The 23,384-nt window shown below is 42.9% G+C and overlaps 2 protein-coding genes across 3 annotated transcripts; both read right to left on the reverse strand.

Moving 5' to 3' along the window:
- Positions 1 to 187: 187 nt before the first annotated feature.
- Positions 188 to 5,957, reverse strand: dusp22b (dual specificity phosphatase 22b). 2 transcript variants are annotated; one of them, XM_034554745.1, is made up of 8 exons: positions 5,663 to 5,957; positions 4,831 to 5,074; positions 4,319 to 4,352; positions 4,134 to 4,216; positions 3,401 to 3,450; positions 2,403 to 2,477; positions 771 to 942; positions 188 to 627 (listed from the first exon to the last, which is right to left on the reverse strand). In XM_034554745.1, the coding sequence occupies exons 2-8, from the start codon at positions 4,849 to 4,851 to the stop codon at positions 487 to 489; spliced, it is 576 nt and encodes a 191-aa protein (XP_034410636.1). In that variant the 5' UTR covers positions 4,852 to 5,074; positions 5,663 to 5,957; the 3' UTR covers positions 188 to 486. The 2 variants fall into 2 exon arrangements, with proteins under 2 accessions (XP_034410636.1, XP_034410637.1); XM_034554746.1 differs by having other exon boundaries at positions 5,857 to 5,946.
- Positions 5,958 to 10,480: 4,523 nt separating this feature from the next.
- Positions 10,481 to 22,260, reverse strand: LOC117746247 (serine/threonine-protein kinase tousled-like 1-B). The gene is given in 24 exon segments (XM_034555271.1): positions 10,481 to 12,299; positions 13,007 to 13,114; positions 13,346 to 13,457; positions 13,742 to 13,877; positions 14,104 to 14,215; positions 14,217 to 14,274; positions 14,967 to 15,056; positions 15,179 to 15,270; positions 15,367 to 15,402; positions 15,404 to 15,449; positions 15,725 to 15,822; positions 16,048 to 16,114; positions 16,304 to 16,495; positions 16,730 to 16,866; positions 17,531 to 17,641; positions 17,777 to 17,869; positions 17,966 to 18,046; positions 18,170 to 18,253; positions 18,350 to 18,393; positions 18,485 to 18,560; positions 18,690 to 18,728; positions 18,966 to 19,034; positions 19,700 to 19,821; positions 21,606 to 22,260. Coding segments are annotated over 24 exon segments (2,280 nt in total). The 5' UTR covers positions 21,733 to 22,260; the 3' UTR covers positions 10,481 to 12,149.
- Positions 22,261 to 23,384: the final 1,124 nt, after the last annotated feature.

A 23,384-nucleotide genomic window follows, 5' to 3' on the forward strand; every position in this document is an offset into this window, starting at 1 on the left:
TCTATACTCTTAAGCCACTGTTGAAGAAAGCGTGATAAAAGAACATGATCTTGGTGTTTTGGATATCACATGCATGACCTCCCTCGCACATAAGACACACAGGAAGACAACCAGGAAACGGTGACGTAAACACGGCACACAGTGTGTTCTCATCCCCTTCAATGCGACAAACAACCCCACGTAACACTTGACTTTTCTCCTTTTATTTTTTGCAATTTGAAATCATCATGACACAATACAAAAAGAAAAAAACATAACATTCATAAATTAGAAGAAGAAAATTCCATAAACATCAACCAAAGCTAAAACGGTATCTGTGCGTCACATGTTAATTGTCTCTTTCAGTGTTCATGTCCATGATATTTTAGAGGATCACTCCAGCTGTGATAAACATCCTGACAGTCCACTTCTAATCAAATTAGACTTCCAGACAGGTCACTGTAATCCTCCAGGCTGAGCAGCAAAATATATCATCAAGAGATCCGATCAGATGCCTCCAGGTGGGGTAGCGGCCTGTTTATCCACCCCCTCACCATTGACTTTAGACGTCCTGGCAAGCAAGTCACGTAGATCAGCCTCATCACTGAAGGAGTTGTCCTTATATTCCTTCTGTAGCCATTCTCTGAACTACGGGAAAATAATAAGAAAAAAAACAGCTTTTATTTTGATGACAATGTTAATCAATTGACAAAATGCTAACTGCTGATGGTGCATTCTCTCCATGTCATAATCATGTCTATTCAGTAACGCATTGATGTCTCAGGACTGACCTGGTCAGCGTGAGTGGCCTCAAACTCCTGGAGTTGGCGTTGGAAGCCCAGGTTGGGGCCAGCACAGGGCCGGACCACCCTCACTGCAGCCAGCGCCTCCTGCCAGCCCAGTCCCGTCACCGTCATGATGTAAGCCACCACCAGGGTGACACTGCGGGACACACCTGCCAAACTGGAAGAAGAGAGGGATGGACAAATAGTACGATGCATGAACTTAAACTTGTAAGCATCATTTGTTTTCTCAACACTTGAAGATAAAGGAGTAGAGTGCTTTCCATTTAAATGGATGAATACAGTAATCAATAAGTGTGTCAGCATGCAGGTTATAGTCAGGTTTTACACTAGTCTATTCTGGTTATGTTTTGCACATATAAGTAATGTTGGGGAACGAGTTACATATAACAGTTACGTAATTAGATTACCAAATAAATGTAATTGTAATCAGTTACTGGAGATCTGATTATAATATTTTCAGTAAAAGTACCTATATGTAAAATATAACATTGATACAGTACTTCTGTTTCATTCTTAATTTATATTTAGTTATATAGAATAACTTTTAATACAAGTTTCACAGTAATCATTGTGGAGGACTGCTGTGAGGTTTACAATGCCTGGTTAAAGTTGATGTGTTTAGTACTTTTCAGCTTAATCGCCCAGTTTGAAATATTTGATAGAAAAGTCACTTTAAAAAAGTAATCAAATATACTCATGAGTTACATTACTTTGATCAAGTAATTAAAATGGTTAGATTCCTTGTCAAATTGTATCAGGATAACTAGTCACTGTAATCTATTACATTCCTAAAGTAACCTTCCACTGCATGTAACACATCATTTCCTGGTTTTAGAAATATGTATAAGTCCCTATCCCGGGTTTGAGAAACCTAAAATAGACTTTTGTCAGAAAGCAGGAGACATTAGCATTTCCTGAATACGTGTAAAACTAAACTCAATCCCAGAATACAAATGTGCTTGTAAAATACAGTATGACAACTAGAGGCGGAAACCAGGTCACCACCTAATTGAGGATTCTGCAAAATAGCCCAAAGATTCCTAGTAACGCTTATCATATTAAAAATCTACAGGATGCAAATACCATCCACACTGCAGACAGCGACAGATATACAGAGGATTAAATACAAGACTTGTTCGGTAAACATCGGAATTGAGATGTAGAAACTGATGAGACACACTTTCATCTCTGAAAGAAATACTGTAAATAAAACCTGTAGCAGTACAGCGCTTATAAATAGCCTTTTGTTCCCCTGCATTTCTGAGAAGACCCCCTCTGTCTAACCAAATATAACTTTCCCCTGTGAACACATGTTTAGGTACCCAACGACACAAACACAATGTGGGTCAGACCTTTTACTGTTCTCGCTTTTAGGATGTTCAAGAATAGGCTTTTGCTTATCATTTAATCCCTTTTGCGCAGCAGTTACACACAAGTTCACTTTTTGACTTGGTTGATCTCAGGTAGTTTTTTTTCTATTCAACACATCTAGATTGTATTATAAGATAGACGGAGGAAAACTATCTCGTTCAGCTACTTGTAGTATCTATCGTTTGTGTGAGTGAACCTCGATTCTTAGCTTCGCGGTAAAGATACAACAAGATGTCTCGCTCTCACCAGTGAACAAGGCAGCCTTCTCCTTTCAGGCGGGACTCGTGCATGAACATTATACTTTGTTTAAAGTGCTGAGTCCTGTGGAGCATAAAGCATAAAGTATGTTCGTTATAATAGGCCACATTAAACCATTATGAGATCACAGCTAGATCTGCTAGACGAGCTGAGACGATATGCTGTTATTCTGTCCTCACTGGCACTTCAGAGCCCCTGCATGCATCTAAAGCTACATTGGTGGTGTACAAAACCTTTTTTGTAGATGCCGTTGTGTATGTTTTTAGCACCCGGCCTGTCAAATAATTTTATTTCTCATCTATAGGGGTGAGCTCATGTCAAGTTTGAGAGAGATGGTGTCATATATCGCATAACAGGTTTCAAACACCTCGCAGTCTGAACCAAAGCGGTATGAGGCAACCGGGGCAGTAATGGTGACAAGGGCTTTAGTGTGCATATGTGTGTGTATATATACATGTGCATGTCCATGCGCAAATGTGTGGAGGGTAGGGTGGGGGGTTGCGTATAAATAGAGGCACAGCACCAACCACAGATGTTAAAACTGAGCTGCGAGACTTCCTTCCTGCTACAAGGCCGCCTGATATATGAATGTGGCCATAGAAGATGTGTGTGTGTGTGTGTGTGTGTGTGTGTGTGTGTGTGTGTGTGTGTGTCTAAAGCCGGGTGTCATTTGGTGATACATGCTCAACCCATGATTTTTCTTCCCCATCTCCCACGTTACCCAAACTCAACTGCATGGGTTTGTGCACGTCATGTGCTCATGTCAAAAACACAACCATGCACCAAGAGCGGGATCCAGCTGTGTTACTGTGATCAGGTTCACAGTTAAAATGTTGAGCTTGTGAAAGCATATCATTCACACGTTAGCGTGAAGAAAATGAACCTCAGACGCCCACACAGCGCGGCCTCAAATGGATGTGTTCCTCTCTCTCTGCCTCGGCCTGTTAGCATTGTGCTGTGTTGCTGCGCTGCTTCTTGGTACTTACAGGTTCTGTGTGGGCAGGTCAGCTGCTGAAATGCAGAGATAGGTCATCTCCTGAGGGACAAAGTACGGCTAGTTACCTGTCAGCAGTCACTTGCTCTGAGAACACAAATCAATAACCAGCAGCTGGTGAACAGCACTGAACATCAATGCTCTCAAGGTGTCACGTGCGTGTTGCTGATGGGGAACACATGCTGTGCCGTATGTGGAAGAATGAAGGTGCACCTGTGCATCCCTCCTTCATTTTCTTTGAGCTGATTTTATACTTGCAGCAATACGAGAATATTTTACATCAAAATAAATAACCTTGAGAAATAAATAATGAAGCGAGACAGCACAGTCCACACTGGCTGAAGCAAGAACAACCGCCTACTCTCAAACCCACGCAGGCACACAACTCTGCACACTGACCCAACCGACTGTTTACTGACTTGCATTTCGTCATGGTGCTTCAACTATCACATGAGAATAAAACTCTCCTGCTTATTGTGTATTCATTCACCCGGGAAAGACGACTGTTTGTTCAAGAAGCACGGCGCCTCTTCCCGACCGACCTGACAGACCAGTTCACGGTCTGAGAGCTCAAGTCATGTGCACTGGACTAACACACACGGAGAAGGCCCAATCAGATCCGCCTCATTCGCTTGAACTTTTTGCTTCAAATATGAATACGAAATGTAAGATGCACACAAGGGCAAAGGTGTTGAGTCTATATATAACAACAGAGAGCTTCTCACCTGGAGTATGGGAGCAGCACTGTCATGAATGGACAGGATGTGTGTGATGTTGTTTTTGGCTAATTGTTCTCGGTCTTTGGCATCTGACACAAACAAATGACACCACAAAACAAATATAACGGGTTTGTGTTGTCATATGCAAGAACCAAATAAAAATGCAAAACAAAAAAAACACTGAGACAAACCTTTGAAATTCCCCAAGTACAAGTCAGGGAGGACCTATAAGGGCAGAGATGAACATGTACATGTAGAAGACATGGTAAAAGCACTATCAACATCATTGGGTTTTTTTTAATTTTCTTTATGTATTTAACATTTTCATCTGTAGTCCCTGGGTAGGAAACAGAAAACAACATATCTGTTATGAAGAGAGTATTAAAAAAAGAATGTGTTCAAGTGTAAACTTGAGCTGATGTGATACACAAATAACCAACATACAAGGTAAAACAATCACCATTGCGTTACATATTCATAGTTTGACTACTTAAGTTGATATGGTGTATGTTTGAGTCTGTTAAAGGTCAGGTAACACTTTCTAACAGAATCCTGTCAAAAACAATCAGCACAACTTCTCTTCATAAACATCGAAAAGACTCTCCCGAAGGGGACACGTCCTTAATAGTTGCACTCGAAACACCGAGGACCGCTCGTGAGTGTGAACTCACCACAGTCGCGTGCAACAGATGGGGGATCCTACCTTATTGATGCCATTCCCCATGCTGAGAGATCCCGTCTGAAGATCAACCGTGAGAAGAAATGCCCCGCTGTGTGTTCTCTGCTTGTTTCAACCCGCTGTGGAGGAGCAAATGCAGCTCCGCCCGAGCCTGGTCCGAGCGAGCCGAGCACCGCTTTCCTAGCTCCCGCCGCGTTGAATGCTGGGAGTCGTAGTTTGAGCGACTTATTAGTCAGAACAAAGGTGAGGTCCAAATCCAGCCCTGGATCTTATGTGAGATATGATGATAATATGAATAGCCGGTCCCCCAGGCTCGATGACAGCACATTATTAACCCTGAAATGCAGACTGTTAGACTACATACCAGAGCAACATTAGCCAAAACCCCTTGTGGAAATATTATAGGAATGCAATAGACCACCATGAAGTATAAACGCAAAGAATGAGGGTTTTCACTTTCGAGATTTTGAGAAAATAACCAAGGCTGAATTGTATGTATTCTATATTAAATCAGACACTGATGGAACAGTGCTGTGTATTAAATATTTATTTCATTTATTTATTTTCCCTGGTCAGAGGATATACTCATCACCACAACCAGATCGATACATCAGGACGAATACTTCCATCGAGAAACATGTCAAACCTCACCGGAAAAAACTGGGACTACAGATGAACAATAGCCTCTTGGCTAACTCTGGCACATTTACAGAAATGTTTATATTAATGTGCACTGTCCATTATTAAATAATAAAATAATTAAAAAAACACAGACAATGGTGCCTTTGGACACGACTGTCCCCTCGTCTTTTAAAACTACGGAGCATAACTCGGAAGATGGATGGTGTTACATTACCCTCTCCTGTGGAAACAGACAATTCTGGAGAGGAACATTGGATCAGTAATCTCTCCTGAGTTGTGGCAGGTAATCTAAGACCTGTGGATCTGTGGCAGGGGACCAATAACGTTCCCCTGTGCCAGTTCCTGTGGACCCTGCTAGTTGCCAAGAACACAAAGGTCACCCAGACCAGCTTATTGCAGCAATGTCACCTTTTGGAGAGGCACTATTCATCCACCTTCATCATAAACATTAACACACTATGTGCACGACAGGCGTTAAGAAGCCAATTGACAGGAAGCTCCTGTAGTGCTAAAACAGATGAAGAATGGCACCTGGCAGTTCTGTAGTGCATCAACACATTAAAAACATCAACAGGAAGTACTGCTACCTACTGCCCCACATTGGCAGCACATTTACACTGCAGACACCAGTTGTTTTATTTCATGGTGACCTGCTGTTGTTCTATATGGGGCAGTGTGTGACTACCAAACAGCAGCTTGTGAGAGGAGTGCTTCACATGGTAAATAGGCCTCTTTCACCATGAATGGAGCTGGTTATCAGTCCACTTCCTGCTGAAACCCTGTTCCTCCAAGACAATACTCCTGTTATTCTGGCCTTGGTTATTCTAAAACAGCCATTGTCTCTTAGTTGAATACTTGAAATAACTCATGCTGTCAGTAATAGTTGAGTTCATGGAGATTTTATTTTGTGACTGCAAGACCCATCATTTGCCAAATATTTGTAGACAACTATTGCCAACGCGGCCTGATAATGCACCCTTAATGAAAATGGGTCTGGCCACCATTAATCAAACCATTTTAAATGTAGATGGAAAGTAGTTTTCACGCAAATGAGGCAGGTTTATTCACACTGTGCTCAATTTACTGCAAACTGTCACAGCTGGGAAGTTTTACCAGCAATAAACGTGAATAAGAAAAAAAGAAAAAACATGTTAACCAGAAAACCGAGACAATACAAGACAAATACAATCACATTGTTGTGGCTTTAGTGTGCAAAGGAAGAATTGATAGTGTGGGCGTTCATAGGCAGCCCGAAATATGGATTTACATGTCATACATCGCCCACGCTGTCAGAGCCTACAACTCCTTCTCTAGTTTCACATGAACACTTGTTTTATCAATGAACATATTTGTTTGTTTTAATTGGAGAAGGGGATGATTCTATCTATTATTGTTATTGTAATTGTGTGTGTTGCTTTATGGACTCATGAGTCTGGAATATAAGAAATATATATATATATATATATATATATATATACTGTATATTAATGAATATGACATTTTTCAAATTATGATTTGTCTCTCTTATTCTCTTTGGTTCTGTTAAAGTTTTGATTTCTTAGAGACAGATATTGTTCAGATACAGCTGAATGGAGATGGTTGTGGATTACAGGAAGAATGCAGCCCCACCCGCCCCTCTCATCCTGTGTGACTCCCCCGTCGACGCTGTGGAGTCCTTCCGCTTCCTAGGATCCATCATTACCCAGGACCTCAAGTGGGAGCTGAACATCAGCTCCATCACCAAGAAGGCCCAGCAGAGGATGTTCTTCCTGAGGCAGCTGAGAAAATTCAACATGCCAGGGAAAATGATGGTGCACTTCTACACTGCCATCGTTGAGTCCATCATCTGCTCCTCCATCACCGTCTGGCACCCTGCAGCCACGGCCAAAGACAAGTGCAGGCTGCAGCGCATCATCCGCTCGGCCGAGAGGGTTATTGGCTGCAATCTGCCATCCCTCCAGGTCCTGTTCACTTCTAGGTCACTGAAGCGGGCCAGAAAGATTGTCACTGACCCCTCCCACCCTGGACACAACCTGTTTGAGTCCCTCCCCTCTGGTAGGAGGCTGCGGTCCATCAGTACAAAGACCTCACGCCACACCAAAAGTTTTTTCCCGTCGGCAGTCGGGCTGATCAATGGAGCCCGGGTCCCCCACTGACTGACTCTGTCACCCCCAGGACTACCTCCTCTTCTTCCTCCTTCCTCTCTCCTCCTTCTTCCCCTTCCTCCTCCTCCTCCTCCTCCTCCTTCTCCTCCTCTCTCCTCCTTCTTCTTCCCTCCTCAGGCTCCTCCTCCACACACGTCACTTTAACATGCACTTTAACTTAAACACACATGTCACTTGAAACACACACCTAAACACTTTAGCGTTATTTGTTGTCTGAGCACTTTATCTGTATCTTTATCTTATACTTAATACATTGCACTGTTGCTGTCACGTTGATTGTTGTTTGTCATGTCTATTGTTGCACCTTCTGCCAAAAAAAATTCCTCGTTTGTGTAAACATTCCTGGCAATAAACGGTTTCTGATTCTGATTCTGATTCTGAATATTGTCTCAAGGCAAAGACAACAGTGTGTCAGAGTCAGCATACATTCTCAAATTGACAAGCTAAAGTCCGACAAGGTGATGCAGGTCGCAATAATTACTTTCACCAGTAGGTGGCGACAACACCATACGATTTACAATAGCCCTGTTTCCGAGGAATTATGTCTCTAAAAAAAGATTTAAAATAAAAATGGTATGAATTATAAATTGTTATGGAATGTGTATTTCCACCACAACAATCTGAGGTTACTAGCATTGTGTGTTTTTATGAGTGTAGGCTACTTATTGTTAGTACATTTGAAACACTGTGACTCAGTACACACATAACGCTGTCACTGATGGAACATATTATTTGAGATTGCATGGAATTATATTTCTGAGTGAGCAAGATCACGGTGCAGCTGCAGAATGTAGTTTGGCATGAGTTGTTTAAAGATGTGCTCAGTCTGAAAGTGCAAGTGTTTACAACATTTCAGTGTTGAAGTATACTTTTTTCGAGTTCTCTTCCACTTCCTCTGCATCCATCCATCAGCTCGATTTATTTCTCAATGGCAGACACATCTTGGAAGCGCTGACTGAATTATGTCACGAGAGACGTGATGAAAGACACATATTTCCCCTTTTTAGCAGAAAGGTTGACCTCTGATTTCAGGCAGCGTGTAGGGAAGTGCGCAACATTGAAGTTGCGTAAAGTTGTGTCTCATAGAGACGGCGCATGGCACAGCATGCTTTCGTGTGTGCGTAAAGTTGTGGGATGGAGAGGTCCGCCCTTCTCTGTCAAAACATTTTCAATTTCTGATTTCAGGGAATAAATGACCGCCAGGAGCCAGCCAGGTCAGCATCAACATCAGAGAGGAAAAGCGTAATACTCTCCGTGGTGGAGCCCTCGTGCTAGAATTATGTTCACAGTTTTCACAACTGTGTTCATCACATGGCCACGCTGGCCTGCGTTGGCACAGGGGGCGTCTTGGTGGATGATGCGGTGCATTTGGACAGCCTCGCCTCCACTGTCCCGCACCTTGGCGCACGTGACCATTGCGGCCATTCCTTTGCGCTCGGCTGTCACAGACGGAGCCCCGTCGGTTGTGACCGCACACAGCTCGTCCCATTTAAGTCCGACACAGCTTCAAACATGTCGTCGTCCCCAAGCAGCTCCTCCGAAATGCAAAAGTGATCAACTCCTTCGCAACAATAAAAAAGAGAAGTGAGTCTGTATCCTCGTCCCATGCAATGGAGCACAAATAAATGATCTGACACTCGGATGTGTTAATTAGCTGACAAGTCTTCGTGTGTCTGGACATGCTCACGTGGTTGAATCCCTGCACCTGGAATGTGTTATGAAGTCGCCGTCTGAGTTGATGCTATAAGGCATTTTCTTGTGTTTTGTTCGGACGGCGACGAGCCAGGAGTCGAGCTGCCATTTGCTTCACCGAGTCCTCGCTGAGCGCGTGGACGACGTGCAGGTCGATGCTCGGTTGGTTTGTCGTCGTGCATTAAAATCTTTCATTGCAAACAGACCCGCTTCCCCTTCACTTTTATGACAACATATTCGTTTCCCCACCGTGTCTGAGATATTCCATTATATTTTTGTCAAAGTTAAGACACCCATGTGCTAAAATATTACCCCCCCCCCCCACACACACACACACACACACACACAAAAATAATGTAATTTGGCTGCTGCAGTTCCCAGCAGTGTACAGACGGTAACCTTCAGGACAACCTTTACCTTTAAAGTAAAGATATACAACAACAAAAAAATGCACTTTTATGGAATTTATAGTTATATTTATAGTTAGGCATTAAGACGTTTACAAAGTGATAAAGATGTGCCAACATGCTCTCACTCATTTTGTTTTTGGGAGAAAGAAATGTGGGCGGCTGGTTGATTGAATGGCAAAAGGTGAACGAAGGCGCAGTCGAAAAGGGGACTGGAAGCTGGAGCAGGAGCTTCTTTTTTTATTAATTAACTGTAAAAAGTGGAGGGGTCCATGACCCCACACAGATATCACCTTACTGTGCGCCATCTTTTATGAAACATTCTCGTGACATTGCATAACCCTCCACAGGATACATGGGTCACAGAGCATGATTATTAAGACTTTATTGCATCTGAATACCAGGGCCTAGTGTTGCACCCCGCTGCTAATGTGATTGGACAAGTGCACTTGATGCTCGCAAATGTTGCCGGGGGGAGGGGGAGTTTGTTTTAGGCCTTATTGCACCTAAGTGGAAAAGATTAGTTTATTAAACCGGACACAGACATTTTTCATTGCACTTCATGTCTTGCTTTCATTTGGGAGAAGCAAGCCGTAAGCAGGTACTTCCTGCGGTTTAATCCGCCTGTCATGTTTTAGAAACGACATCCCGGTTTGGGTTTTTCTGTTCATCTAAAAACATAGAAAAATAAATACAAATTAAAATTTAAAAAAAACTAAACTAAAACTTAAAGGAGCAAAGCGAGAAGATGAGACACCCACAAGTTACTGTTAACTACTCCCACGTGTCCTTTATCTGACAGATGTGCTTTGCAGAGTCCAGGTTGCCTGTATTTCAGAGGGTTTATAATGTCACAACAACGTACAGGTAAGTGTTATATTTACAGGACGACAACATTTGGATATATCCACTTGATTTCTAGCCGCAGTAACTCATGCTGCAACACCTCCAACTTGGGAGCGTGCCCACCTCGACATGGCAGAAACAGGTGCGACCATTCCTCACTACACAGCATACTGGGCCTTTGCTCCATATAATGTGTTGGATTTGTAAATAAACAAAAACCTATGTAGCCATGAATGTTGGTGGCACAAGAACATGTTGCACACCCCAAATAGCACAGTGTGGTGTGGTGTGTGTGTGTGTGGGGGGGGGGCTGTTTCAGAAGAGGGGCTATGGAGAGTGTTCCTCTTAACACAGTTCAAGTATGCACATATTCAAGGCAAAAACCATTCACACATTACAAACTAAAAGCAAAATTTATAGCAGCAAACTGAGAACAGCTTTCAGGAGGAAACACAAATTGACAGTGCAAAGTGAGACACTGGGAAGCAAGGATAAGCCTCATTATGTATTTGCGAGTGAGTGACTATATTCTGAGTCCCGAGTCTTTGCAGTACAGTAACAGCTGATCCAGTCACTCAGTTCATGAAGTCCAACTCTCTCCAGGCAGGTAGCTGAGGACATCGATGAAAACATGGTACTGTAATACTTTAGACTCTTACCTGAATAACAAAGATGATTAAGACCGATTCACAGACCCACTTCCTGTAAACCCAGCAGTTGCTCTGAATTGCTTTGTAACAAAAGAGAAAATCTGAACGGAGGACTTGGCGATTGATAAGTTCAGAATTCGCCCGCTCTGTAGTACTTCATGCCAAATGTGCGAGACCAGATCACCACAACCTGGACCGGAAGTGCAAATCAAGCCCAGAAATGTTATCTGGAACTTTTTTTAAATTTTTTTACTTTCTTTTATTTAAATGGAGTCCCATTAAGGTTATGTCACTTTCAAGTGAACCCCATCATGTACAGAAGGATTATATGGGTAAACTCATTCAGATGTAACCATCATGTTGTGCCTTATAACAATGGAGTGCAGAGTTTACTTGAGTAGGTAGCCCTTCTCTGCAATGCACACCTGTTTGCCCTTTTTTAATTCAGTTTCCCATCAGTCAATGCCACCCTCAAATCAACATCTACAACAGCGGCTTTAGGTTGAACAAATCCTGAGCCATCTTGTGAGATGTACTATGGAATAGAGATGAGCGATGTGGGCTTGAACACGGCATCTAGGAGCTCCTATAGCTGTTGAAATGTCTCCTAAAGGGTTGTTTTAATAAAGTCCAAAAATAAATCCAATAAATCTAAACAAGGATGAGTCGCTTTCAATTCTTGCCCTGCTCTCTCTCCCTTCCATTCTATTTTCCAGTGATGTTCTTTCCCCCATCTCACACGGTTGAGTTCTAGGGCACAACTTTGGACAACATGTGCAAAGGGAGTTTCACTCTTCCATCTTGTGTTTTATTCTGCTCTGTTGCTTATTCATCCATTTGGGAACAGCTCGGGTAAAAAAAACGGCTGCATCCATTATCTTCAGATTCCAACAATCCTGCCTCGAGAGTGGCCAAAGGGTCCTGTCAATCATGCAAGCCAGTCAGTAGGACGGGAGAGACGAGGAGGCGGGCTGCAGGGTGCCGGAGGAGTTTGAACGTCTCATGTGAGGGAGGAGGTAGGAGTCCGAGCACAGTTGGTGAACATCAAACCGGTCCTCCTTGCGGTAAGCCAGACAGCGCCTGATAAATGCCTGCAGATCAGAACATATATCATAAAGTGTGCTTTTGTAGACTCAATATATTTACTTTGAAAAACTGAACATTTTGTCTACTTGGAGGCAAAGACTGTACTTTGAACTGTTATTTGTATAGCAATACATTATTGACGATAAGAGATGTTCCAGCATGTTTACATGTTATTAAATAGCCAACATGTTCCAAAGTTCTGGTTGACATTAAAACTAAAATTATGGTAGAATTGCATAACACCAATGTCTCAACTCGGTTAAGAAAGGGTTGGGCCGAATGATGATAAATACCCTGAGACGATTCATTTGCCAACTGTCACTGTGCTTTGATGTTACCATCCCTTTATTATCCCCGCTTTATACTTTATAGAAGGACTCATACAGGGCTGCTTTGTGGAGGTTTTGGATTTGTTAATATATACACCTTGATGTTTCGAGTATTTAAATCACAGCTTAATATCATATAACCATGTGACAAAATGTACGTGCTATGTGCTTCACTAAATAAGAAATAGCCAGCTGCTGTTTACCTTCAAATAACAGTTTACTTGTATCTGCCTGACAAGAAACCATGAACTATGATAGGGAACACATTTTTCGGATTATTCCGACACTACAGCACAAATGTCATTACCTAATGTCATTGACATTTCTGTAACATCGTATTGAGATCACATATACATAGGTGTGTGTGTGTGTGTGTGTGTTACCTTGGCCTCTGTGCTGGCCTGTGGTTTAGCAGGGAACTGGACCTCTGTGGCTTTGAGGATGGTGTTTTCCTGGAGAATATCCTGCTGTGACTGGTTGTGACCAAACGGCTGGGAAAACAAAACATAAAATCACAAATAATGCGATGTCTTTACCATTGTCCCAACTCTTGTGAGTGGAAACTGAAAAAATAATTTACTAAGAAAAAATTGCCTCTCAGAATTGGCCCAATTGGCCCGTCATGGTCATTGAATCCATTTTCAACAATCTACTGCAGGTGTGTATGGTCTTCTGAGTTTGTTTGCTTTCTCCAGTGTAGCAGGTGATGTGCAGTGTTGTACCTTGCGTCCGTAGAGGCACTGGAAGAAGATCACTCCCACAGACCAGACATCCACCTTGTTGGAGATTTTAGGTGGCTCCTTCCCCACCACAAAACACTCTGGAGGAAGGTACCTGAAAACACACAGAATGCAATCAATTTAAAAAATGTAAAATAATAATCAGACTCCTTGACTTTTATAACATAAAAGTAGTGAGAATTTGCGTAATTCTTTGAAAAATACTGTCACAACCCACAGTTCATAAGATAATGAATAAGGTTGTGCTACAAGAAAATGGCCAAGAATACAAGACGGATAACGTGTGTTGAACATTTCACATTGACCATAAAAGGAGGCTTTAACACATGTTACCATGAGGGGCGTTGCTCTGTGTGTGTGTGTGTGTGTGTGTCTTACCAGTAGGTGCCTGCCCCCTGGGACGTGAGGTCCATTCCGTCCACACCATAGTTATCATCATCCATAATCTTAGACAGGCCAAAGTCTGTGATTTTGATCTCTCCACATGCAGTACCATCCACCAATAAGATGTTACCTGCGCACCACACAAGACTATGAGACTCAGGAAAGTGTGCGAGACAGAATGATTGACACCAGATCAGGTTCACATACAGGGAAGGATTTGTTTGAACTACAGCATTATCAAGAAATGCCCTGCATTGCAAACGAAGCAGTGTAATTATTCATCAGATTATTATTTATTTATCTACATCTAATGACATGTTCGAATCATCCAAAACAGTTTTGAACACATGACCCACCGGGTTTGAGGTCGTAGTGGATGATGGGGGGTTTGATTTCGTTGAGGTAGCGCAGGGCGCTGACAATCTGCATGACAATGGAGCGGGCCTCCTTCTCTGACATCAGCTTGTTTTTGCTTCAGGTAGAAGTCCAGTTCGTTGCCTTCACAGAACTCTAGAACTGTACAGAACCTGGGAGGGCAGAGGATGGAGAGTGTATTCTAAGAGCTGGAAAGACTGAAGGTTAAGAGGAAAAATTGCACTTTCTCCTCCTCTGCATGGAGGTCAGGGGTCAGAGTCAGGACTTTCTGCTACCGGGTGAGAATGACTTAGTTTCCAGCAGGGAATGTGAGCTGAAAAGTCTTTGCGAACATGGTACAATAGGAGCGGGGCCCACGCTCAACCTTTGTACATATAGGTGTTTTCATCTGTTTATCTGACAGATATACAGTATCGTAACATTAGCTAGGAGGAGTTTTTATGTCTCTTTGAGTGCAGGTGACTAAAGTTCACCTGCTTAGTTAACAATTAAACCTTCAAAAATAACTTCCATTGTCCGGGCATGTTAATGTTGAATCATACGGTTGGTAAAGTGCTTTTACCACATTTAGTATTTCCCAATCTGATAACACCCCTGTGATGTTTGCTCTTACACGTAGCACCCACTGACGTAGAGCCCTGAGGCAGAATACAAACAACTCCTGTATTATTTCAATACTTACTGGGTAGGGCCTTTTCAAAGGTTTGGATCTTACTGAAGCGCACCATGTTGTTTTAAAGCCACTGTACAAATGCTTTTAACCCAGTGCCGAGTAATAAAGAAACCTCAGGATATGTCAAACAGTGCTGCAGCTGTCAGAGGTCAGAGGTCAGAGGTGACTCACGTGTCAGTATCCAGGGAGAAGTAGTCATACAGCTTGACTATTCTGGGATGGTCCAGCTGTTTGTGTATCCGGTACTCCCTGCATGCATGCCTGGAAGGAAATAAATGTCAAAGTAATGAGCAAGTTACTGAAGAAATATTTTGTCTTTGATTATCTTGTGTGTGTGTGTGTGTGCGTGTGTGTGTGTGTGTGTGTGTGTGTGTGCGACCTACTTGTGGTAGTTCTCCTTTTTCTCCTCTCTCCCAGTTTTTGTGAGCTGGTGGATTTTAACAGCTGCGTAGCGCTGCTCAAACAGGTCAAAAGCCTGCGTGACAAGAATACACGCACACATTTTGTCTGCCTAAACATATTTTACAGGGAGAGGGAATAGAAAACCAAGTCCCAACCACACAGACATTACCTTATAGACTTCACTGAAGCCACCCCTGCCCAGCAATGTGCAGCAGCAGGTACCTCTCATTCAAGGTGGGATGGTCTTTAAACCTTTGAGGAGGCACAACATTGTTAAGTTGCTTCTACCTGATTCTTGCGTCACCTTTAAAACAAGCGCTTCTCAAATGGATTTTATCGCACTTCCATATTCAAAAAGTCTTTTAACTACAAAAGGCTTTCTCTAATAAATGTTTGAATTGACAAAATAAGCAAACACATTTTGAAAAGCGGATTTATGATTTACATTCATAAAGCAGATTTGTAGTCCAAGTCTTAACCATTAGGCTACTTGGCCTGTTATGGTGCTGTATGTAGAACAGACTTACGCTGAGCTGTCCTCGTTGTTTATCCTCTTCAGCTCTCGGATGTGGAGGTTCCTTACCCGCTCCAACCGCTCCAGCTCTGCCTGGATCTCTGCTTCCTCCTGTAAAATTATGTGAAATTGTTTCTTTCCCTGTTTGAAATTTCATGGACTTAAAACCCATGTATGTAATCGAACAATGTAATATTACAGCTGCCATTTAGCAGAATTAATAATCTTCTATGCATTGTTTTAATTACAGTCTAAATGTTTCAATGTACATTTCAATAGATAAACATGTCTTATGGTCCAAATATGTTAAGTCAATTGCAAAATAATTCGACCAACCTTCTTCAGATGTCCTAGGCGAAGCTTGAAGATTTCTTCCTGCTCGTGGTACTCAGCGAGTGTCAGTCTGAACAAATATGTACTATTAGAAATCTCAAACTAAAGAGGATTTGTGAAGATCTAAAAAGGGGCCTATGATGTATGGCCACTAAGTTCTACAGACAAAACAATACAAACAGGGGACAATCATCCCTCATTATTTATGGCCCAACATCTACGAGTGTTACACTGACAGTATGGAGATATTTGTACTCACAGCTGGGGCAAGGAGGGCTTGAGAAACGGGTCAGAGTCGTTGCCGTTGACCACCTTAGTTTTCCGCTGCTTGGCTTCAGAAGTGGAGGCAACCGAGAGGGAGGGAGATGCAGGGTTAGGAGGCTTCCTCTTGGCCAGCAGCTTCCTCTGTCGCTCTATGTCCTCCCTCTGCTGGTTGATGCCCTCCTGTTGCCTGTATAGTGTGGTATAGGGAAAGAGTCATGTGGGAAATACTGTAGCAGGCAATAGACAATCTTTCATATGCTTTGCTCCTGGCTGTGAAGTGAAGCTTGCATAATAATTCCATTTAACAGCCACTTCATGTCTGACCTTATAACATGGTTTAGCGCTGCAACACTTGTCGAAATCTAAAACGTTTAGTCTGTTAAAATGTGTGAAAACTGTGCATGCGTTTGCCGTCACTCACTTGATCAGGTTCTGGAATGCGTATCCGTCCGTCCACTGCTCTGTGTAGGACGCTCCGTGTCTGACAGTGTGAAGTGACCGAGACGGGAGACGGTCCTGCATGCTTTTCTCACGACATGACTGCTTCTCCTGGGTGCTCTGTTCACAAAACAGGCAAACATTAGACAAACATGTGACAAATGACACAAAGCCCTCCCCTAGAACTTCTCTCCACCCAGACTAAATGTGTCAACACCAACTCCAACGCACAACCTTCTTTAAATACCTTTAAGCATACGTTAAATTAAATGGTGCAAATGTAAACTGGTTCACGTATGAACTACACTGCGGACTGAAATCTCTACTAACAGAGTGACGGCTGACTAATCAGACGGATCCAACGCAGGTTGTCCTCGCTGCACTGCAATCATATAGAAACTATGATAATTTGGTCTCTCTCCAGTGTACAGGTGCTGTCTGACTCCGTCCTGCTCTCCTTGCAGTTCTCATACCCAACACCACAACAGAGGTTACATATTACAATTTTGCCCTCAGGAGTTGGACCAAAGCAGAGCTAAAACACCAGAGAATATCAAACTTATTATCGGAAAAGCTGTTTCTCTATGCAAGTAGCAGGTGCAAGTTGCGAGTTAAGAATATGAGACAATAGTCTCCGTTAGGCTTATACAGTGGGATGCGTCTGTCAGGTTGTTTTTCCTTTCTGCCCATGAGGGAACAAAAATGTCTCAATACAGATGGTTTTCTTTCAACCAAGTGTATGATGGATACACAAAAGGGTGTGCATGCATGCAAAGACAGATACCTTCTCTATAAGCAGTTTCTTGCTCATGGTGATGCACTTATTGAGCCTCTCCTTGTATTTCTCCAGGAGTTTCTGCTGTTCATCTATCTGCCTCCGCAAGTCACAGTTAGCCTGATAAGGAAAAACAGCAGGACTGCATTAAGTTTGGATGTGTAGTTATGAACACAGTACAAACCTGCTGTACATTAGAAAGTTGTCCTTTCATGCACTCTCCATCAAAACTCAGTTTATGGATGCTGAACCTACTCTGAGCAGGTCATCGATACGTCCCTCTTTTTTTTCCAGGTCCAGACTCTTGTTGCTCTCCAGAGCGGCAAGTTTCAGGCCTGTTAGCTCTGTCTAAAGGATTCAGACAAAGATGAACCAGTCAGAGGTGTATTAATAAATATACAATAAAGTATCTCATGTGAGTGTTTAATGTATGCATGACATTACCTGGACACACTTGCTGGAGGAGGCTTTGGGATTGTGTTCTCCAAAACACAGACTCGTAGGAGAGGAGCTATTTTGCCGGATCTATAGACAAAGAGGGATTTTTAAACCTTGTAATGAAACACAGAAAATCACATCCACCTCATGTGCAACTACCTCAACCAATAAACCATGTGTAAGCCATTCTATTGTTTGTGAAAAACTCACGATTGAGCCCGGGGCAGAGTGAGAGTTCTGTGGAGAGCGGCGAGCTGATGGGAGGCCTCTGACTGGACTGGAACCATTCCCACCCTGAAACTTTGCAGCAAAAATTGTCAGACTTAAAAACCCATTGAAAGAAAATAATACGGACTGACTTTTTGGAATGAGAGTTGCTTTCATACTCACATCAAAGTAGTCACTGATCTTGGGCCCACGTGTGGAGGTCTTCCCTGCATAGAAAAAATTAACAAAGATTTACTTTCCTTGAAGCCATGGATGTCTACGTCATACCAATTTATTGCATGCAGGTGTCAGTCATACCTTGACTGCTCTCTGAATAGGTGTCAGCTTTCCTTTTCCTCCCCCTGGACGATTCCGAGTGTTTTTTCTCTGGGGTCTGTGAATCGATATGAAATAAGAGAGAGAGAGAATAAAAAAGGCATGAATCCCTTGTGTTTTACCTAACAAAGCTGGTTCGAGTGGCGGTGTTCAGCAGGAAAGTGCACCAGGAAGAAAGAGTACATACTGAGTAGGCAGGGGAGCTCCCTCTTTTCAAATCAGAGTTCTAGGAAGAGAAGAGAAGGAGAGGTTGAGGTAGTGGGAGGGACAGAAAGATGAGTGGGCAGAGCAAGGATGTACTGAGAACATGCAACTTTGTCTAACCAGACTGCATTCTTGTTATCTGTGTAATAAAGTAAATATTAAATTGCAATGTCTTTTGTTCCGTCTTATCAAAATAAAGTCATCTACACCCATTGCAAAAATGACTGTGTGCGTGCGTGCGTGCGTATGTGTCTTTTACCTCGGATTCCTTGTCGCTAGATGAGCCCAAACTACCATAGCTGTGGTTAGAAGACTCATTGGCCAGACCCTGCACATAGTGAGAATTCAAACAAGTGAGCACATATAATAAGAACATATTGTCCACAAGTCTGTGGTGCTATCAAAAGTTCAAACTAAGACTGAGGCAGGCCCATAGTATGACACGTCTAATAGGAATCCAGATCTTCAGTTATTAGGTGCGTCACTCGGCTCTTTTCCACCACATAAATATTGATGAGATCCTGCATCCTTTTTTAAGTTACACAGGAGCTTTTACCTGCTTTTCCATCACGAGACAAGGTTGGGTTTTATTATTTCCTGCCTACGAAAGGTCTCTGTTGCTGAGGCAGTACGTTCTGACGGCCTAGGAACTATCACTGACTAACACAAGCTTCAAGGCTGCTACAACTTGTCTACAGCATTCTTTCTGCTGCAAGCAAGCACTGGTTTTTGCTAGTGTTGATATTAGAACTCACGGTTGGAGATTTTTTGTTATTGATGTCTAAACGATGCATCCGATATCTGAGTAGTCTCAAATAAGTGTTGTCTTTTGGACAAAGAGTGGGAGGTTTTCAATCCATCACTGGTCAAACAGGAATGCACAAAATCAACATTTAGCTTATGAGGCTCTTTAGATCCTGTGCAGACTGTGTTTGTGTGTGGTGTGCAACGTATCTCAAAATCAAGGTTTCAGTTTTTCTGTATCGCGGTTACCTTAGCACCTCCACTGGTACTCCCAGTGCTGCCTCCTGTGTTGCCACTGACTGCTCCTGTGAACCTGGCCTCCAGCAACTCCTGTCTCCTGGGGTCCAGGCTGTGCAGCTCCTCCATGGGGCCTGACATAAGGGGATCAACAGCGTACGGTTAGACACTTACTTTATTGCCAGTAGAAGGAAACAGGGATGATGCAATTGAGCCCAGAACATGTTTCCATGACCAAATAACGAGAAAGAAATACAAATGGGCACTAAGAGAAGGAGCAGAGGACAATTCCTTAGGCAGGATTAGAGAAAATCAAGTGATCAGACAATGGATTTAATTCAGTGGGCAGTAGAGGTAGCTCATTTTCATGCTATGATGGAAGATACTGCAGATGAGTGACACTGCATTTCTAACATAAGCAGGAAGGTCATTCTACCACTGAGAAGTCAGGAGGGAGAAGTCGAGGCTGGGCTGAGCGAGCCTCCTAGTTTGTCATTACAAAATCTTCAACCAGCCCTTCTATAAGTTAGACCGTCACAATGGCCTCATTGCACGGAGCTAAATTACTTTGGGATATTTAGGGATCCCAATACCTCAGACACATTGTAAATAGAGCCCGACACCGGCTGAGAAGATGTATAGAGCTCCAGAGGCAGTGAGGAATAGAGTTTGGCCATTTAAAATACTACATATCTGCATCAATGTTCCTGACGCTATTGAGACAGGAATTAGCTTTAGTTTAACAGCCTGAACAGACTTTTGCAGAGTTTACATTTCCTCACTATAGCCAGATGTTCAGACGCCTGAGTGTTATACCTTAGCACTGCAAATCTGAACCACAATGTTCATACAATGATTATCACATAAGCATGAGGCTAACACATATATGCTGCCTGACTGGGCCTTGTTCTATGACAACCAGTTTCCAGGGAGAGACACACAGGGGTCCTCTGCTCCCTGCTGACTACTGCTGCAAGTGTTTGTTTCCTTATTGGATATTTCCTGGCTGTCATCTTTACATAGCTTCTGGCACAGGGGCAAGCCCTAAAAAGGCATTATGGACATTATGAAACCCCTGAGCAGGGAGACAGAGAGCACATAACAACGCCCGTGTGAGGTTATCTAAGGACAGGGGGGGGGGGGGGGGGGTGATTGAGCGTATTTTATCTATATAACCTTAGCTAGAGTTTCATATTACAGCAGTATTACGATGTCTTAGGTGGGAAACTAATGATTACACGATGACCTCCGTAACGGTACAGTCCATACAACGCAGATCTTCTTTCTCAGCGACGTATTCGCTGTCTCAACATTTGCAGTATGTCCTGTAAGCAACATACGTAACTGGAAGAGTAAAACTAATAGCTCCCACTTGTGATCACTGTTTTGTCACATCACATCCAGCAACTCGGCGAAATGGAGTAAATAGTCTCAACAACACGTCGAAAACAATGTGGAAAAACAGATGGATCCAAACTGACCAAAACATGCAAAATCCTGGGCCTGTTCTCAAGTTTGTAGCAGTAGGATCGTGCATTTCAATGCATTAATGGATGCATGCATAGCCATGTTGTTGCATATCCAACTAGATGCTATTGATAGGGGGCGAATGTTACCAACTGCTACACAAACAGTGACCGCATCAACAGCTACAAGTAACAAGAAACCATGTAAGCTGACAAACAAACCAGCTAGCGCTTCCTTTGTGCAAAAAGGATAGCTTGCTGCTCCTTAGACTGGCCATCAACTGAACTGACAGCTGACGTTTGGCTTCCAATTCACGGCATCACTGAACTTGTCATCCATTTTTACTTCAACAAACGTTAGCTCGACAGCGCCATACAAATCCTCTTCTCCTGTTAAGGACACACTTTAAACGAGGATACGAGTCAGTTGTGCACTTGGCGAGCTAATATACCTTCCTTGCTCTTTGCGGTCGCCGTTATATGTTGTTGAGAAATCGTTGGGGACGAGGAGAGCTGCGACCAAGATGGCGTCGCCTCCAAACTTCCACCACCACTTCCACTGTTACTTTGGACACTCATGAAGCCACTTTACCGCTGATAGGAGCCAGCGTACACACTGCCGTTTGCGGAAATCCCAAACTTTCGTCCATCGTTTGGCACCTGCTGGAGCCAAACGGTCCAGTTAACGTGAGTCCGAGCGTGTTTGTGTTGCTAGACGTCTCGCATGTTGCGCTCCGTGCGGGGTCCGGCGGAGAGAAGCAGCTTCTTTAGAGACTCGCTGAAACGGATCCAATGTAACCTTTGCATGACGACCGACCGCACCGCGCGCCTGTCAGCATCCAGTTCGCCAACGAAGCTTTGATTCTAGTAGGCGAGGCTATCGCGAGGCTGCCGTGCACCTAGCAGCGCGATAGGGGACGGCATGACACTGAAACAGACACTGATCTGGGATCATTTTACCCTCCTCCAAACCAGCAATAGGTTGACTTGTAGGCACGTCTCAGCGTCGACCTGAGAACAGCCTCTTGTTTGGGTGAAAACAACAAACACCCCGAAAAAATGGCCGAAAGTTCTTGTCTGCTTCTGCTTGAAGAGAAGAGAGCCACAAAAATAGGAACACACACATGCGTGCGCACATTGTGGTGTGTATGTGTCTGCGTGTGCGTGTGTGTGTATATATCTATATATATATATATATATATATATATATATATATATACATATGATGTATACATATATATATATGTATATATGTATATATATATATGTGTATGTATATATATATATATATATATATATATATATATATATATATATATGTATGTATATGCATATGTTGTATGTATGAGTAAGTAGATGTGTATGGGCCTGATCTTGATATGCTGTTTTTCAGTCTGTTTTCAGTCTTAAAATACAATGGGGGCTAGGGGGAGGAGTGTGTGTGTGTGTGTGTGGGGGGGGGGTCGATGCAGGTGGGAGGATAGTGATGTGGTCTGGGCAATAAGGTCTTTTGTTCCAAATTTGGTGCAGTGCATCAAAATGCCTTTGCCTTCTTGTAGGGCAGCATACTCAAAACATACAGACTTTGACATTCAACTGATTGACCTACACCTTATTCTTACATTCCTTTCTAATTTAATGTAACCGCCTACATTTACTTTAACCCAGACCGTGAGCTGAGAGTGAGCCAATGTGTCTTTCCTACAGAAAGACTGTTTAACCTTTTTATTGTCTGAATAGTAAATTGTATCTTAATTACATTGCTTCAGATGAAGAGTTTAAAATGATAGTAATTACACTGTTAAAGGGTCTTGCGTCTGTCTATCCCCTGCTCCACTTGCGATCGGATTGCATCAGGAAATAAATGTGAGGCATGGATGATAATACTGCACCTCATATGCACCTGCCCATGGTAACCTGTTTTTTGGTCACATGGTTTCCATGGTAACAGAGCAATATTCTTGACAGGCAATGAGGAGGGTTGTTTAAGTAGTCTACTACATTACACTACTTTGTGCTACACCACACACACACATAGAGTTTGTGATTTCATTTCAGGTATGACATTTGAGTTGTGTTACAGCAAAAGAGTGAGCATCAAATGTTTGATGGAAAACTGCGAGTGTTGGCTGATTTTGTCTCCAGCTTGTGTATAAGTCACACAACTGTGGCCTACAACAACGATAGACCTTCAAGTATGAATACATGTTTGGAAATACAAACTAATTCAA

Source organism: Cyclopterus lumpus, chromosome 17, assembly GCF_009769545.1.
Source record: "Cyclopterus lumpus isolate fCycLum1 chromosome 17, fCycLum1.pri, whole genome shotgun sequence".
NCBI lineage: Eukaryota > Metazoa > Chordata > Actinopteri > Perciformes > Cyclopteridae > Cyclopterus > Cyclopterus lumpus.